Here is a 19,310-nt window from a genome sequence, read left to right as displayed (position 1 = left end):
CATTATAATCTTTTCTTGAGACTTTGCAACGGAGCGCTGGCACTAAGGCTACTCAAGTCTTGAGTACTAGAGTAGCCTACATTTTTTATTATATCTGGTTGACTAGGAATAATATAAGATCAAGTCCAAGGGGCTATGTGCGAGATTTATCTTTGAGAGACCCCTGAATTAGGTTGTTGAGAGCACTCTCACATCATCGATTAATTTGGCCTAGAGGATTACGGAATTTTGGGACTTCCTCTCTATTCGACGACTTGTAGGATGTTCATTTCATGAGAACCCTCACCTCAAATGTATATCAGGATCAATTTTGAAGGCAATGTGATGAGCAGCAGAGAAGGAGCATAGTTTATTATCCGTGGGATGGATTTGAAGATGGTGCCGCAGGCAACAAGCATCTTTTTGAGCTTACCGTTTCGAGTATTGAGCTGTGAGTGGTCTGAGCATATATCACTTATGTAAGACGAGTTGATTACCTAATCATTGAGGATGATTTTACTATTACTAGTAATGGAGTGGATTCAGGTTAGAGGAGAGTCATTCCCAACCATTCACTCTTCTATAACATTTGGAAGTTATGTGAGAGTGCACTTCATTAGCAATTAAGTACATTTATTGTGAGACGAATGGTACAGCTAATTAGGTCGCTCCTCCATCATAGAGCATGCTGGAGAGATGATGTAGACAGATATAGAAATAGGCTATATTTTGGTTCCTAACTTTTGTGCTGTATTTATATACGGCTTGTATGTGTATGAATCTTATAAAAAAAAATATTTTAATATTTTGCTTTCGGAGAAATGGAGGGTTGAGTGACCCTCCGCCACAGTCAAATTATAGCCCAATCAAATTTTTTCTTTTTCCCATCTCCCCAACCCCGGTGATGAATATAATACCATGTACTGCATCAATGGCTGGACATGCAATACCGCGAGCAGTTTGTGTAATCATGTTGCCAACCTCTTTCGAATAAATATAGGCTTATAATTATTCGAATTGGAAATAGAGAATTTCATTTTTATGGTTCACATAACTGGCTCTCACCATGCCTTTGGCTGTGTACCGTTAGTTGTCCTATTCCCACCTTCTTCCATAAAGCTGGCATGCTTAATTGGTGGAGCCCTTCCGATGTATCCTCGAGGTTCCTTGGACGCAAGCTTTGCACGAGACATGGTAACCACAATGGTCGAAGAATCCAACGCCTGTCACCTTCTCCTTTCCCGTCCAGAATCGAACCATTCCATGGAAGCTCTTTGTAGGAGGCCCCTCTGCTATGATCCAACATTCAAAAGAAATTCCAAGAGCAAAGGACAAAAAGAATCACTCTTTTTCAGGACGCAAACCATGCCTGCTCTGTCGTGCTCTCTTCTCATGATTCTAGATCCTGTGCCTCCTCTCTCCCCTTTTTTTTTTTTTTTTGTGGTAGAAAGTTTCTCCCTTTATGGCATTTATTGCATGAGAAATTTAAGAATATAACATTTTTTCTGCATTTCTGCTAACACTGATATTTTCGACCATTCAAAATTCTTTTGAGGCATTTCTGGATCTATAGCCTATTCAGAACCTTTTTATTTTAGTTTAGAAACACCGAACTAGTGGCTATGCTTCCATTCTAATAATCAAAATTTTAGAAGAGAAACACAATATACAGGGAGTGGTGTAAAGTAATAATCCAAGCGACATTAAAGTTCACAAGCCCAGTGAAACCACGACAAACCAACTGCAAGTGCAAAACAACAAGAGAACATCCATCATTTATCACCACATGAGAAATAAAATCCCCCAGATGATCACAGCCATCCACTTGTCACACTCCTACATGTCTTCCTCACATTTCTCAGTCCACATGGTAATACAACCATATCCCACCACAAACAGAAAATATTAAAGTAAAAATGAAAAGCATCGTAACCTAAAAAACCCAATATATACTTACATTTCTGGGCTTACAGAGGAGAGTGTGGCTCTACTCCAACCTAATATAACAAGCAAGAAGCTAAACCTGATCGGTGGTGGCGCCCGAGTTGGGCTCGACCCTAACGTTGGCGGACATGAGCATGAATCCGGTGGCGCCGTTGGCGCCATCCTTCCCGCTGGCGGAGTCTTCGGCGTCGTAGACGTAGGCGAAGCCCCCGTGGCGGGTGAGATCCATCCCGGCCATCTCGTCCTCCGACGAGATCCTGAGCAACCCAATCCGGTGCAGCGCGAAGAAGAGCGGGCCCATCGTGCAGCTCACCCACCCCGCGATCACCAGGATCTCGACGATGTGCGCCCCCAGCAGCCTCCCCCCTCCCCCCATCAAGAGCCCGTACGGCCTCCCTGGCCGCCCCGGGTACACCTCGTTCACGTACTTCTCACGTGCGAACAGGGCGGTGAAGATGATCCCCCACGCCCCGCACCCACCGTGGAGCTGTGCCGCCTCCAGGGGATCGTCGAGCTTCACCTTCGCCGCGAGCTTGTTCAGGCCGATCAGCACCCAGGCCGCCACGAAGCCGCAGATCACCGCCGCCCAGGGGTCCACGACCGAGCACCCGGCGGTGATCGCCGCGAAGCCGCCGAGGAGGCCGTTGCAGACGTCGATCACGTTCCAATGCCCCGTCTGGAGGCGCTTCCCGAAGAGGGTGGTGAGCGCTGCCGTGCAACCCGCGAGGGTGGTGGTGACGGCGGTGCGGCCGACGGCGGACCACTGGCCGTGGATGGAGCCGATCGGGCCGTAGGACTTGTAGATGGTGATGAAGGAGCCCGGGTTGAAGCCGTACCAGCCGAACCACAGGAGGAAAGTTCCCAGGACGACGAGGGAGGCGGAGTGGCCACGGAGGGCCACGGACCGGCCGGCATCGTCGAAGCGCCCCATTCGGGGGCCCTCGATGAGGGCGCCCCAGAGGCCGGCGACGCCACCGACGAGGTGGACGACGCCGGATCCGGCGAAGTCGATGACGCCGGAGCGGAAGAGGAGGGACTTGCCAACGGGGCGGGAGGGGGAGGCCCAGCCGTCAGCGGACCAGAACCAGTGGGAGACGATGGGGTAGACGAAGCCGGTGAGGAAGGAGGAGTAGATGAGGTAGGCGACAAACTGGGTGCGTTCGGCGATGGAGCCGGAGGTGATGCCGGCGGCGGCGATGGCGAAGGCCCACTGATAGAGGAAGTAGGAGTAGTCGAATCCTGGCTCGGGAACGCGCTTGAGACCGAAGAAGTGGCGGCCGATGAAGCCGTTGGAGGGGGTCCCGAAGGCGAATGCGAATCCGAAGAGGTAGTAGAAGAGGGCGCCGGCGGCGGCGTCAAGGACGTTGGTGAGCATGATGTTCATGGTGTTCTTGGCCCGGACAGATCCGGTGCAGAGCATGGCGAAGCCGAGCTGCATGGCGAAGACGAGATAGGCGGAGAAGAGGAGGTAGGTGGTATCGATGGCGGAGGCGGCGTCGGTTAACTGGAGCGCCACCGTATCGAACTGGGAGCAGATGTACTGGGCCGCGGCGGACGAGTTGCCGGTGCCGCCGAGGAGCGGAGCCAGGTCTGAAGCTGAGCATGATGGAGCCGACATCTCGCTGGAATCGGAAGATGGATCGGAAGGAGTCGGAGGGATCGAAAGCGGGAAGAGCGAATATGGAGGCAGAGAGAAGGGGTAGTGGTCGGATTTATAGGCAACAGGGGTGGAGAAAGCGACAACAACGTAACAAACAGGGGTCTTCTTTTCCTACTACATCGGGCGAGCGATATAATTCCCCGCGTTCCGATGCTTATCGAACCTATCTCCATTCTTGATTGGCCGAGTGTCTTAACGTCCACCAATGGTTGGTACGAATTACTTGTTTTTGGACTTCGGAGAAATTTATTTGGATATTCTGCGAGACACCGGAACAGTGGCCCACTGGGGTTAGAATCTGGAGAGGTTCACTTTGGTGTGTTGCGGCGAAGTTTTAAAATAAGATAAGCAGGCTCCAAATGTGGGGTCCACCGATTATTTTCCAAGTGAAACCGGCTCCTCTGCGGTGCGCGCTAATTTTTATCTGATCCTGGAACCGGAATGGAGATATTGGAGTATTAAGAAATTATGCAAAATATTTAGTTGTGCGGATTTGCTTTTAGCTAAAATCCGCTGTTTAGGTTAAGTTGTGAGGACCGGCGCAGAATCCGATGGGAGAGATTTGCTCCACTTCGCTTTCCCATGAGTAACATGTGAGTTTTATCTGTCCTTTCCTTACAAAAGTTTTTCTTTTTTGAAGGGTCTATAATGCTCATTTTTCGGTTAGTTATATAATCCCCATGATTTAAATTAATACAATGGAGCATCTATGGAAATACTTGCATCCTTTTTTGAACTCTTGAAGTTTAATCAACCACTAGCATTTTAAGGTTTAGCTGGTCTCAAGCATCTATCCATGCAGGGAGTTGATATTCGTATTATGGTATTGTTGAAACAGCATCTAAGTTAAGCTTTTAAGCATCTCAAATATGCAGGGAAAACGAATGGACATAACAAAATTTACAAATGTTAGCTTATATCCATATGTAATTTAATTTAGAATTCATCAAATATCAAAGCGTACATAAGTGAAAATATGTATGTGTATCTTTATATTTGATCTTGTTATCACCATTCGAAAATATATACTGTCAGCACTCCTAGTTGTATTACTCAATAAATTTTACTGCTCCCATTTTAAAGCAGCACACAATCAATAGTGCTATTAACAATTTTCTCGCAAAGAGAAAGGGGAAAAAATGTTTTACTAAGGAGCAAGGATGCACATTGACTGGACCTATGCCAAGGATATTCTAGATTTTCAGTAGAAATGGCCCAGCAGTCCAATCTGAACCATGTGTTATCAGACCAAGACCACCAATCCCTACAAGTGAGTCATTATCAGAAATTTTCATCCAGCATGAGATTTCATCCAGCATGAGATTTTCAATTACTTCTAAACTCGTGTTACAACTCAAAGTGGTCTCTAATTCTCCACAAAACACATGCAACTCGAAGCATCTCAATCTGAATGTTGGTAGCCTCGAGATATGTGTTAGCTACATTAGAGGCCTTGTGTGCACCTCAAAGCTCAAGTTATTTGGCCAACATCCATCAACTAGTGGAAACATGCATTTTATTGTAGTAAACTCAACCCAATAGCTTAGGGTTCTTGAAAACCAAACCTAATATCCCAAAATACACCATATTAACATGCATTAAAATGCTTTGAGGGAAGCTTGAATAGCTGTGATCTCATGAGAAAAAATATTGATGTGTGGGATCACACACTTGGCTAATACACTCCTACTCAGCTCTAGTTTACCACCCACATGCATGAGTTTAACTAATAAAAATGAATATTATTTACTAAATAAATATTTTAGTATATATATCATATGCTGATGTGTTTTTATTAAACAAATAGATACGTGGAGCACCTTGCTGACACATGGCAACATCTCAGCATCGATGGAAGCTCCAGATTGCACATGAATATCATATATGATGGTGTAAAACTGATGCCGACTAAAAATTTTACTGGACTAATTGATAATATGCACTTTGTGTAATCTATGCAAGAAATGCCTTGGAATTTTACAAATTTAGCTGTTTCTTATTCTTCTTCTTCTTATTTTTTTCCTTGGTTATGTATTGGGTCCTGGTTAATCTGAAGGTTAACAAATATCATTTCAACGTGAATAGAGATTTTAGTTTTGCCATTTCAGTCGTTGTCTTGAAGAAAAAAGAAAAACCATGCCTTACATCAACATTTTGATTTCAGAAACCAGTGCTTTAAATGGTGGACAATGGGACTTGGCTGGTGTTTTAGGAAGCATGGCTCTGTCCTAATAAATATTTCAACTTGTAGAAATGGAACCTTTGGGTCTGACTTTCATGGGTCGCCAGCCAAAAAATAGGGCTGTAGACTTTCAGAAAAGGAAAGGCCAGCATCAGAGATACAGCTTTCCCACTCCATTTCGGGTTAAAGAGAAATAAATTCCCTTTCAGATTCAGCTGATACGTTATCCTATCATCTATAAGCGCTGATAGCTGAATACAGTGAGAGGACTCGATGGACAGATAAACACATTTAGTACCCTCACCCACCCCACCGCCTCCGTGTTGCATGCATCAGGTGCAATTGGATCGCGTCAAATCCCACGGTGGATAACACGCCATGCTACCCTTGCATTTCACCAATTCTCAATTGCACGCTATCCATCGTGTATATGCTTTGAAATTTATCCTGTTTCACTTGCATCTGGTGCATACAATAATTTGTCCGCCCCATCCCTTTCAGAGGAAGAGGAGGAAAAAGAAGATAAATAGCTATTAGTTTAATATTACTAGAAATAATTTTTAGTTGAACTTAGCTGATGGACTAATTCAATCACGGAGAAATAAGCACAAATGCATTTATATCGCGCTTGAATGGGCTAAATGTTCATAAGTTATCTATCTCTAATCCAACAACCAATTTTATGGGAATCAAGATTTTTCCTTTTTACACACCATGAAAATCCAATTACAAAGAAAACACCCATTATTTCATCTAATTCTTTTATTTTTGATTAGTTAAGACCTAATTTGTGTTTTGGGCCAGTGCTATAATTCCAAAGTAGAGAATCCCAATTTGCATTAAAAAATCCATGTCCTTTTTTTTTACCCAAAAAGGAAAAAAAAATCCATGTCTTTTGGTCATCATCGCGGAGGCTCGACGCAGCCCCCAAGTCGCGATCACCAAGGTCAAAGTTGGCAGCCTAAGGGGCGGAAGCGTCCCATGCTTGTACTTTGAAAAGAGAGACCTCGCTTGCCCTATTGGAATCCTATCGTGATGTGGTGCTGATCTATATTGTACGTCATATCCTAATGCAGGGCATCGTTTATCTAATGTTCTCGAAATAGGTTGCTTTTGCACTTCCACATGGGAAGAGAACTAATATGCACATATTCACTGGAAATTCTTTAGATAAAAAGAAGAATTTTTTATATTTTTTGAAAAAAATCTATAGAAATCAAAAACTTATGAACACAACCTGAAGAGCTTGTTGTAATCCATCCAATTTTTCTCTTGTTTGAAGAAAAAAAAAAATCTAACAAAAACAAGGTACCTGATGTATGTTTCCATGGATGAATAAACCTCCTCTAGGTATGGACCGTGGTCTCTTGGTGGAGAGATTCGGTCTAACCATAGTATCTCCTTGTAAAGAGAGATCTGTACCCTGTACTCTCGATATGATCCTCTAGATGAGATAGCTAGTGGGGGATGGTCACTCTATAAGTATTCTGTATGATCTATACATTGGAGACCTGCTCTTGAGCCGGTGGCCTACCTTTATCAGCTCTGAGGTAATTGACTCTATGAGAATTATTGATCTTCTTCTTGCGGATGGCAGGAGATGGAATTGGATAGCTGTATCCTGTCTATCTGGGGTGCAGCTAGGAGAGTGGGTGTCATCCCTTGCGATTTTCATTTATAGCAAATTAGACATCAGGAATTAAGGACATTCCTACACTTCGAGGGTTGTGATGACTGATCTTTACCAGTTCTATAGGAGGGAGTCCACTAGACATAGAGATGTTAGATGGGTCTGGAGGATCGGGATGCATTCGAGGGTGAGCCTATTTCTTTGGAAGCTGCTTGATGATAGCTTCTTACCAGATCTCTTCTATGCTCAAGGCATGGATATTCAGTTGGTTTGTCCTTATTGCGACTTGGAGGAGGAGACCATGGAGCATATTTTATTCCGATGTCCAAGGGTGAGATATGTTTGATCCTTAGCAAGGATGTACTTGCAAATAGTTTAGATGGAGGATCTGACCTAGGCCTTTCTAAAGTTTTTAGAGCGCAGCACTAGTGGTGACATCCCCAGGGGGTGGTGGACATCCGTGCGGTCTATATGACCCTCCACATTTGGTTGGCTAGGCATAGTCTGGTGTTTGAATCCATGCATTGTTCAGTGAGGTTTATTCTAGAGAGAGCCTTGACCATGGTAATAGAGTTGACCTATGTGACATTCATGCCTTCCAGAAATCTGGAGCTCCCACTTTGCTTATACAGCGTCCTATCGGATATTCGTTACTTGGGATCCCCCTCCTCTATCATACCTAAAGGTAAATTTCGATGAGAGTGTCTAGAGCAGGCATGGTGAGGCAGACTTTGTGATCTATGAGCCAGATTTCAGGCTAGTGGTGACTGGAGGGAGTCACTTATTTGAGCCCACGGTATTTGGTGCGGAGCTTCGCAGCTTGGACAGAAATTGTGTTTGCCAGGTAGGGATTGTGTTTGTTAGACGGACCCTGGGGGCTGGCCAACTCATTTTTGGGGATGACTCCACCACGGTGGTTTTCTGGTTATAGACCTGCATCCAAGGAGGATTTACTTATCTCCTACTATATGATGTCGCGATTTTGCTAGAGGGATGTACTGCACTCGTAATTAGATATATATTCCGAGAGTCAAATACTGTAGCAAATTGGATGCCCGCCTATGTAGCTGAGCACATAGAAAAAATCCTTTGGATTAGAATGGGGATTGTTTCTGATAACTTCAGACTTTTTTATTTTCTGATTTTCTTTATTATATTTATATAAAAATTATTTGAATGTATCACCTTATCAAAAAAAGAAAAAAGAAACTGCTTTAGATGTCTTTACCATATGATCCATCAGAGGAGATGAAGATGAGAGCTAAAATACCACTCTGTAAAGAATCTTTTGGGTACTGATTTAGGTGCAAAATTTTTCAAAATTATTTACTGTAATAAAATAAATGAATTGCTTTCCCTGTTTCACATACGTATATGCCTTAAGAAGAAGAAAATTCCACACCGAAATTTTGCTAAGCAAAAGGATTCTCATATTCCAATTCCTACATTTCTTAGATTTATAATTCTTGCATGGGCAACAGGTGAAAGGTGGTTTATTACAGTTGCAACTTGAGGAAGCTTAAAAGATGCAGACAATAAAATGGAAGTAAAAGCCCCTTCTTTAAAAAAAAAAAAAAAAAATCTAGTAGGTCCTTACGAGCATATTTAATCCTATATTAATTATGTACTGGCTAGATCTCCGATACATATACAAGATCAAATCCAAAATATTCTTTTTGATAAATCCTTTTAAGTGGGGTCCCAAGACATTATAAATTATATAAAAAAATTGTTAGATGAAGTATTGAGTCATCATCATTACATTGATTTTTATATCATGTTCCCTTGATTTATGCAAAACTAAGTAAAAAAATCTCCAACAACCATTTCAGTCCACAAATTCTCCATCCATCAGAATTTAAATATTAACTGTATTGATATCTCAATCTCCAAATTCTGTACATATATGCATGCATATGATGTATGTACATAGACAAACCTTGAAATATTCCCCACATATCACGACCATTAGGATTACATGTATGCTACTCTCTTTATCATGCGTTTTTTTCTTCACAAGATACCACAGGAAGGACAAATGCAAGGATTTAGGTGCGTTCTTCAAATGCACATCCTTCAATCAGGGAGGCGGGAAGGACGCCAGATTTTGGGAGGACTATTGGATTGGCGCAATACATCTTGCATTGCTTTTTAGTGACCTTTTACTTGATGGCAACTGACAGTTATAGCTTGCCTATCATGGATAAACATGGCAAGAGATTTTAAAAATATTTAAATTTAAAAATTAAAATTTTGGTGGATTTTAAATAAAAAAAAATGATCACAATAGATTTAAATGCAGCTAAAGAAGTAGGTTACGGTAATTTTTGATTTCTTCCTCCAAATCACGATTATATAAATAGGGCTAACGCCTAAGGAGACCTCGAGGGGACAAATTTTGAAGGGAGAAACTCCTATAGTCTAAGATCTCGTGGTAAGAGACTCTCAAATCCTTACTCATCATTCTTCTTCTTTCTCGTAGTCAGTAGGTTTATGAGATGTTGAGATCGAGATAATGTCTGAGGCTAAGTTATTAAGTCTGAGATCGAGCTACCAAGCCCGAGATCAAGATGAAGGCTGAGCTCCCAAAAGCCAAACACCCAAAGGCCAAGATCCAAAAAGCTGAGCTCCCAAAGGCCATAATTCTAAAGACCGACCTGAAGGCCAATCTGAGAAGACCGAAGTCAAAAAATCAAGATAAAGGCTGACCAAAATTAGACGCTGACCAAATCCAAATTGATCATCTCTAGATTGGCCAGATGCCGACCACCTCCAGATCGATTAGATGCCAATTAGATCTAACCATCTCCAGATTGATCAGACACCGATCAAATCTGACCACCTCTAGATCGGTCAGACATTGACCTCCAGATTAACCAGATGTTGATTAGATTCGATCGTCTCTAAATTGGTCAGACGTCGATCAGATCCGACTATCTATGGATCGGTCAGGTACCGATTAGATCCAACCATCTTCAGATCGGTTAAATGCCAAACAGAATAAGATAGATATTTTACACTACTTTAACTCTTTATTATATTCTCTATTTATTATTATTCAATCCTATCAAAATCTAATCTGACAAAACAATGGAGGGCCTGGTCAGAGCTCATCGAAGAAGCCTTTCTCTTCTTTATTATGTGCATAGATCCACAGTCCTTCAAGAAAGCCAGTGCTCTATCTTTCACTATTACAAGTCAAGTGGATTGATCAATGCCTTCCAAACTATCCAAATTAGACCGGATTTGGTAGTACCAGCAACCAAAGAGAATGTAGCAGCATCACAATAGAGATGGAGGGATCTTTAGTGTCTAGTTGGACGAAAGGGCTTGTCATTATATCAACAAATGGAGCAACTGCAGAAGTATATGATCTCGTCTCCACCATCCGACCGTCGGTGGATTCTTTCTACAAATTCATAACAATGACGGCCTTCTTTGCTCGTATTGCAAGATTATTTAAACAATAGCTGTACCTAAAATGATCAAAGTTTTTCTATGGCTTGCCTTGAAGAACAAACTTCACACAGAGGAAATGCTGGCTAGAAATGGATGGGCGGTAAGTGCAGGCTATCTATTTTGTAGCTGAAATGAGGAAACAGTGTCCCACCTCTTTCTTTGGTGCCTTTTCTCCAGGAGCATTCGGACCGCTTTTAAAACTTGTCTCAATATTAGAGGATGAACCACCAATTTACATGCACTTTGGACCTTTTGGAGGCAGAAGATAATTTGGCCTACTCTACATAGATCTTGGGATCAACTTGTAATCGCCTTGTTATGTCACTTATGGTAAGAGAGAAATGGAAGGATCTTTCTCCATCGTCAGTACTCCATCTTTTCCATTCTCCAGAAATCTCTCCATGCTTTCAAGCTTTGGGTTCATCTTGGGTCTGACGCTATGGGAAAGCTTATCTTCCTCGGTGACCTCTCACTGATTGCTGTTCTTCCCTCTTAAAAGAAAATCTTTGCACATGCCTCCCTAATTCCTTCCCCACAATTCCATCAAAAAAAAAACATGAGATACCACAGGAAGAAATTAAGACACAGCAAATCAGCAACATATTAGCTCGAAAAACTTCTCATCTACTTGTTGCGGCCAATCCCCTCATCGTCTGATCGTCGGGAACGAGCACCTGCAAAGAAAAGTCCACACTGACCGGAGATACCTCCGGCGGAGACCCTCCGACGGTCAAGTCAGAGAGGAGACTAGGCAACAGTAGAGAGGAATCAGGGGACTCAACGGTGGAGAGAGCGAGAGAGAGAAAAAAGCCCCCATCAAGCTGCTGCCTTACCTCGTTTTATAGTAGGAGGTGGTATGGTCCCGCCGTCGGTGATGTAGACAACTGAAGAGTTGTCAAATCACCGGGGGTTGTCACGTCGTTGACGAGCTGACAGGTCCTAAGAATTAATTCGCGTCCTTGGCAGGACAGCGCCCCAGGTTTTCTAGTAGGACAACGCCCTCCGACGGTTGCACGGCATGTCCTTGATAGGACTGCAGCCCACGCCACTCGTTCGGCATCCAGAAAGGCCTGTAGAGGTCAGACGCTGGTTGTCCAAACTGATAGGGAGTCGGTGATGCAAGATCGGCTTTCAGGCGATCAGAGGCAGTGTTGACCTACTAGGCCGACACGTTCCGGCTGGGCATGATCGGTAGTTATCGTTAGTGTTGTCCGTCGTCAGACGGGCAAAGTCGGTCGGTCCATCCTCGAGGATGGGTCGGCATCGGGACCCATCGGTGAGTCGGCGTCAGTGAGTCGGCATCAAGATCGGTCGGTATATCTCAACAGTTGCCCCCCCACTCCTGAGCCTGATGTCACGTTGGCCTGCGTTTTCATGCAGGAGGGGCGTCGGGCGAAAGGAGTGGATTCTTCACTGCGTCATGTCTTGATTCTGCTGATCTCACTAGCGGACGATTTGGACAAATCGGTGCCTGACGACCTGATGTTCGATGATTCGATGTCAGACGATCCGGTGTCAGGCGATCTAGTGTCGGACGATCTGGTGTCAGACGATCCAGTGTCGGACGATCTGGTGTCAGACGATCCGGTGTCAGGCGGCTTCTGGGGAAGCAAACCGCCGCTTGGCGCTCCCTTGGGAGCGTGGGCCGCCGTCAGGCATCCCATCGGGAATGCGGATCGCGGTCAACGAATTAATTTTGAGGTGCAGTTTTTCTGCCACGTGTCGGGAGGTCGTTGGGCCGGAGTCATTCATGCAAATGAAGGTGACGTGGCCCGATCTGGGATGGGTGCGCCGAACCGTCGGGTTGGAGGAGGGCCTGGGGGCTGCCACGTGTCGATCATCCGAGAGGTTCTCATCGGCGCGCCCTCATCCCGGCCATCGAGGGGCCCTATATATATGAGGTAACTTGTTTTCGAAATCTCACTTTTCACGGTTTTGCTGTGGAGACTCTGCCCGAGCGGTCCCCCCTCCGTCCCAGGTAGCTGCTTCCACCTTCATTCTTCGGAAGGTCCATCCGAGACTTGTATTTCCATTCACGTTGTTCTTGCTTCTTTTGAAATCCTTTCTCCTTCTTCATCTTTGTCTTTTCCTTCTTCTTGGTTCTGGCATCATGGCCAGGACTTCTCCTCAGGAAGCTCGGTCGGGGAATCCGACCGATGATCTTTGATCGACCCCGAAAGTGGAGGTCTCCTCACTTTCGAGGCCGAATGTCGATCGGCTTCGGGATTAATATTGTATCCCAGAGCAGTTCCGACTCTTTGCCCCTGGGCCGGGGGACGGGTCAACAACCCGCCCGGGGGCCAGGTGGCTCTGTATGTCGAGGACCTCCGGGCTGGTCTTCGGTTTTCGATTCCGGAGTTTGTTCGGAATCTCCTAGGTTATTACTGAATTTGTCCGGCGCAATTGGCGTCGAACTCAGTTCGGTTAATAATCAGCTTCGTCCTGTTGTGTCAGCCACATCGTCTGGCGCCTGGGTCCCCGAGGGAGCGTTAGCCCTGACCGACCATAACTTGGCCAGGAGACTATGTCAGGGGACCCTCCTCCCAGCTGACGTGGAGGTTCTGAAGGCTCGGCAGGTGACCGAGATGCTGTCTTCTTTTTATCTGACCATGATCGGGGTAAGTTCTGTCTCGCCTCCTTCCTCCATTACTGTCTTTATTATTTCATCTTTCTGACGGTCAGTTCCCGTTTGCAGTTGATTTACACTATGTTCGAACTAGAGGCCAGATACCGGAGGTTCGGGGATGTCCAGGCGGTCTGGAAGGATGGGGCGACGACCGTCGAAGCCGAAAAGATGGTACTGGTCGAGCAATTGAAGCTGTCGACCGATCGGGAGGCGAGGCTTGAAGATGAGATCTCTCATCTCGGGGCCGAACTTAAGTCAGCCCGCGGGGAAGCCAAGCGCAAGGGTCAGACCGCTCACCGACTGCGATGCGAGCGGGACGGCACCGTCGCCGAACTCGAGGCCGAACGCAAGCAGCTCCGGGTCAGCCTGGAGAATCTCGCCAAGGCCGTGGAGGATTTGTCAATCGCCCAAGCCGACACTGACATAGCGAAGGCGGAGGCAGAGTCGGTGAAGGAGTCATTCGATCGGGCGGAGGCAGAGGCGAGGTCGGTGAAGGAGTCATTGGATCGGGCAGTGGAAGACTTCCACGGCTCCGACACATATCAGGAGGAACTCCTGGAAAGCGGCTTCGCATCGTACCGAATGGGGTACGAAGATGCTCGGGATGCAGTCCAGACCTTGTACCCGGAGCTCAACCTCAGCGGCATTGTCCCCCCGGGATCCGAGGACCAAGCCATAGAAGAGGTGGCCGACCCATCGTCGGGAGACGCTACTGCGGTGGAGGAAACCATCCCAGAGCAAATCACTGAAGAGGAGACGGCTCCGACCTCTAGCCCAGCTCCGACCTCTGACCCGGCTTCGACCTCCGACCCAGCGCCGACCAGAGTGGATACACCGACCGTCCCCGAGCTCCTCCCGATCGAAGAGGTCGACTCCAAAGAATGATCAGAGTCTTGTCACTTTTTGCTTCGCTTTACATACTTGTAATCGGGCTTCGGCCCAATTTTGTAGACTTGATGAAATTAAGTATTTTCAACTTCTTTCCTTCGTATGTTTAGATGCGCTTTGACTTAGAGTCGTAGAGTCGTAGACCCGACATGCCATGTTAGGTCACTCGGTAACATCCTAAGTCGTTAGTCGAGATAGTCGGTAACGCGCGCCGTGGAAAAGGCAAAGTAAATTTTGATTACAGACCGTCCGTTCGGCGGTCATGGTGTGCGCCCGTCGGGGGCTTGAGCCGAACGTCCGTCGCCCGATCGTGAGTCGAAGGTTAAAGTCGAATGTACGTCGTCCGACATGAGTCGGGCACGTTCATTGAGTCGAAGGCCGACTGACCTTCGGGCGCACCCCGATGACCCGATCATTGCGTAGGGTCGAATGTCGTCTGATGTGATCAGTCGGATGGCGTCCGACGCGTTTAGTCGGGAAAATGATGACAAGTCGAGTTTCCGTTACCCAGACCTAGGTCGGGTACTTACGTCGCGCCATGTGATAAACGGTGGTATGCCGAATATCCTTCGACCGGCCGTGACCAGGTCAGTAAGTTGCGAACGCGACGTTGGTCGCGTTGGCGCTTTGCCTTTCTCGACCGGGGCCGAGTCGGCAAGTCAGCCGATCGTTTTGCCCAATTATTTTAACTGTAGAAAGAGTGTAACTCCCGTCGTCGTGGATATATCGATTCTTTTAAGTATCCGATGCATCATTTTCTCTGCCTTCGAGTACCGAGTCTCAGCTTCGTGAAGCACTTTGCTGACGTAATATATCGGTTGATGAACTTGGTTCTTGTTCTCTCGGACGAGCACCAAGCTAACTGCCTCTGGGGAGGTGGCCAAGTAAAGATACAATACCTCCCCGACCTCCGGCCTCACAAGTAGGGGCAGAGAAGCCAGATATTTTTTTAGTTCTTTGAAGGCTCGTCAGCACTCGTCCGGCCAAGAGAAGTGCTTTGCCTGTCTCAGGGTTTTGAAGAACGGGAGGCATCTCTCGGCCGACCGAGAAATGAATCGGCTGAGCGCGATGATCCTTCCGTTAAGTTGCTGCACCTCCTTTTTGGTGTCCGGATGTCGCATGTCGACGATTGCTTTAATCTTCTTGGGGTTGGCCTTGATTCTCGTTGTGAAATGAGGAATCCGAAGAACTTCCCCGAGATCACTCCGAAGGCGCACTTAGTCGGGTTCAGCTTCATCCGATGTCGTCGTAGAGTGCGGAAGGTTTCTTCAAGATCTTGCACATGATCCGAAGTTTGCACACTCTTCACTAGCATGTTGTCCACGTACACCTCCATGTTGCGCCCGATTTGATCTTTGAAGATCTTGTTGACAAGTCGCTGGTAAGTAGCCCCGACGTTCTTCAGACCGAAGGGCATTACCCTATAACAGTAAAGGCCCTTGGCGGTCACGAAAGCCGTATGCTCCTCGTCCTCAGGCACCATCCGAATCTGATTGTACCCGACGAAGGCATCCATGAAGCTGAGCAGTCGATAACCGGACGTCGCATCCACCAACTGGTCGATCTCCGAAAGTGGAAAGCTGTCCTTCGGACAGGCCCGATTCAAGTTGGTGTAGTCGATGCAGATCCTCTACTTTCCGTTGGCTTTCTTCACCATAACGATATTGGCGAGCCAGTCGGGATAGATAGTTTCTCTAATGAAGCCCGCCTCGAATAGCTTATCCACTTTCTCGTCAATGGCCTTCTGTCTTTCAGGAGCAAAAGATCGCTTCTTCTGCCTCACCGACCTCATTGCTGGGTCGATGTTGAGTCGGTGTGTCATTATCTCTGGAGGGATGCCTGACATATCCGCTGCCGACCAAACGAATACGTCGGCATTGGTCTTCAGTAGCTCTACCAACTGTCATCGCTCGGGGTAGGATAATTGAGATCCGACCCATACCTTTCGTTCGGGATTCTCCGTTATCGAGATGGGAACGAGCTGTTTGGCTGGTTCACCCCGTTCTTCTTCTTCCCGTTGGTCCAACTTGTCGACCGTCAGGGAGCTCTTTGATTCGTCGCTTTGAGCAAAGATCTGAAAGCATCGCCAGACGAGCTGCTGATCCCCGCGCATCTCTCCGACTCTATTTTTGGTCGAAAACCGAACCAGGAGATGGTACGTCGAAACTATCGCCTTGAGGGCGTTTAGTCCGGGCCTTCCAAGTATGACATTGTAGGCCGAGGGCACTTGGACGACCGCAAAGGTCAAGTGGACTGTGCTTTATCGTGGTTCGGTTCCAGCCGTCACGGGCAAAGTAACTTTCCCTTCCACCGTGACAGCATCTCCAGCGAAGCCTATCAGGGGTGTAGAGACTCTCTTGAGCCGATCGGCCGACAGTCGCATCCAGGAGAAAGTCGAGTAAAACAAAACGTTCGTTGAACTTCCATTATCTACAAAGATTCTTTTTACATCATAATTTGCTATTGTTGCCGAGACAACAACAGCATCGTCATGGGAGGTTTGGATACCCCGAACATCTTCATCTGTAAAAGTAATTATATCATCCGGGCGCAGCTTCTTCGTCGGCTTTCCTCCAGCAGTCGTCCCCGGGCCCAGTCGTTTGGAGATCATATTGATTACCCCGGCCGTAGGCTGGTTAGCCGTTGCTTCTCCAGTCGGCTGGGGTCGTCGGTCGATGACGAGCCGAGTCGGCGAGTTCCTCCAGAATTTGCCGAGATATCCCTGACGTATGAGGGCCTCGATCTCATCCTTGAGTTGGATGCACTGCTCAGTGGTGTGACCATGGCCCCGATGGAATCGGCAGTACTTTCGCCGGTCGAGGCCCTTTGCCTTCAGAGGCGGAGGCCATCGCAGATATTTTCCCCTTCGATCTCCATCAAAATCTGCGCACGAGGAGCAGAGAGAGGAGTATAGGAGTCATACCTGGGGCGTATCGGCCTTGGACTCCGCCGTCGAGGCGACCTCTGGTTCCGTCGTGGGGGTGAGACCCGACTCTCGGTCGTGGGCCTGCTAGGCTCGGCAGGGGCCCGACCCTTCCTTCGCTTCTCCTTCAGGCCCTTGGACTCGATCAGGCACCGGTCGGAAGCTCCTTCGTCTGCACGCATGTACTTGTACGCGTACTCCAGCAGTTCGACGTACGTCCGGAGAAGGGTCTTGTCCAAGGAGTATGTGAATCAAGATGCCCTCAGCCCCCGCTTCATGGTCGAGATGGCCATGTCTTCATTGAGGTCCCGGACCTCAAGCGTGGCCACGTTAAATCGCGCCATGAAGTGTCGGAGCATCTTGTTTTCTCCCTGTTTGAGGGAGAAAAGGCCGTCCGAAGTTCGTGGTGGCTTCCGACTGGTGCTGAAGTGGGCCACGAAGGAGTGCTCGAGCTGCCCAAAGGAGTGGATACTTCCCGGACGAAGGTCGGAATACCAGGCCCTGGCTACTTTGCGAAGTGTGGCAGGAAAGCCGATGCAAAGAAGAGCATCGATTGCCCCCTGGATCGTCATAAGAGCCTTGTAGCTCTCCAGGCGGTCAACTGGGTCGGTGGAGCCGTCGTAAGGCTCCATGTGTGGCATCTTGAACCGACCGAAGATCGGTTCATCGAGGATGAGTCGGGAGAGAGGTTGGGCGGTCTGGAAGTCGACATCGTTCGAGGACTTCTGTCTGTCCACCTGCAACTGGGCAAGCCGACGGTCGATTTCTTCAAACCTACGTTCGTAGTCGTCGGCCCGTCTGTGCTGAGAGACCCCGGGGGTGGAGTCTCCTGATGAATCCGAGAGGGAGGCGGACGGTATTCGCGGCCGCTTCTCCTTCCTTGCTCATTCCAGCTGGGAAGGGGTCAGTTGTCGAGATCGACGGGCATCATGCCGAAGCTGCCTCTCTTCCTCTCGGTGGGAGCACTGCAACAGCCGCTCCGGAAGAGGAGACGGAGACCGACGCGGGCGTCGGCGGCTGCTCCTGGAGGGCATCGGATGCGCCGACGAGCGCGGCAATCGGGTGGGTTGAAGGCTTTTGACCGCGTCCGTCAACACGGTCATCTGCCGCACGATCGCTGTGATCTGCGCCTCTGTGGTCACCGCAGGATGGGGAGAGCTAGGCTCTGCGGCGGGGAGTGGTGGAGAAGCCTCTCCCCGACGGGAAGAACGTCTCGCCGATCCGGTTGCTCTTAACCGCTGAGCCCTTGTCCTCGTCATCTCGAAAAGGTTCTTCAAACTCTGTGGAGGTCGTATGCCGGTCGTACCCCCCTTCCTGGTGCGCCAAACCTATTGCGGCCAATCCCCTCGTCGCCTGGTCGTCAGGAACGAGCACCTGCAATGAAAAGTCCACACTGACCGGAGATGCCTCAGGCGGGGACCCTCCGACGATCAAGTCGGAGAGAAGACTAGGCAACAGTAGAGAGGAATCAGGGGACTCAGCGGTGGAGAGAGGAGAGAGAGAGAAAAAAACCCCCCTCAAGCTGCTGCCTTACCTCGTTTTATAGTAGGAGGTGGTATGGTCCCACCGTCGGTGATGTAGACAACTGAAGAGTTATCAAATTGCTGGGGTTGTCACGTCGTTGACGAGCTGACAGGTCCTAAGAATTAATTCACGTCCTTGGCAGGACAGCGCCCCAGGTTTCCTGGCAGAACAACGCCCCCCGACGGTTGCACGGCATGTCCTTGATAGGATTGTAGTCCACACCACTCGTTCAGCATCCAGAAAGGCATGTAGAGGTCGGAAGCCGGTTGTCCAAGCCGACAGGGAGTCGGTGATGCGAGATCGGCTTTCAGGCGATCGGAGGCAGTGTTGGCCTGCTAGGCCGACACGTTCCGGCCGGGCATGACCGGTAATTACCGTTAATTTGCCCGTCGTTAGATGGGCAAAGTCGGTCGGTCCATCCTTGAGGATGGATCGACATTGGGATCCATCGGTGAGTCGGCATCGGTGAGTCGGCATCAGAGTCGATCGGTATAT

The 19,310-nt window shown here is 47.8% G+C and overlaps 1 protein-coding gene across 1 annotated transcript; it reads right to left on the bottom strand.

Annotated features, from left to right (window-relative positions):
* Positions 1 to 1,727: 1,727 nt before the first annotated feature.
* Positions 1,728 to 3,618, bottom strand: LOC105054425 (ammonium transporter 1 member 2-like). Its single transcript, XM_010935925.4, has one exon. It carries the CDS (start codon positions 3,539 to 3,541, stop codon positions 1,997 to 1,999), a length of 1,545 nt encoding a protein of 514 aa, XP_010934227.1. The 5' UTR covers positions 3,542 to 3,618; the 3' UTR covers positions 1,728 to 1,996.
* Positions 3,619 to 19,310: the final 15,692 nt, after the last annotated feature.

The sequence above is a fragment of the Elaeis guineensis genome, chromosome 11 (assembly GCF_000442705.2).
Source record: "Elaeis guineensis isolate ETL-2024a chromosome 11, EG11, whole genome shotgun sequence".
NCBI classification, from domain to species: domain Eukaryota; kingdom Viridiplantae; phylum Streptophyta; class Magnoliopsida; order Arecales; family Arecaceae; genus Elaeis; species Elaeis guineensis.
This window is presented reverse-complemented; position numbering and strand designations above follow the sequence as displayed.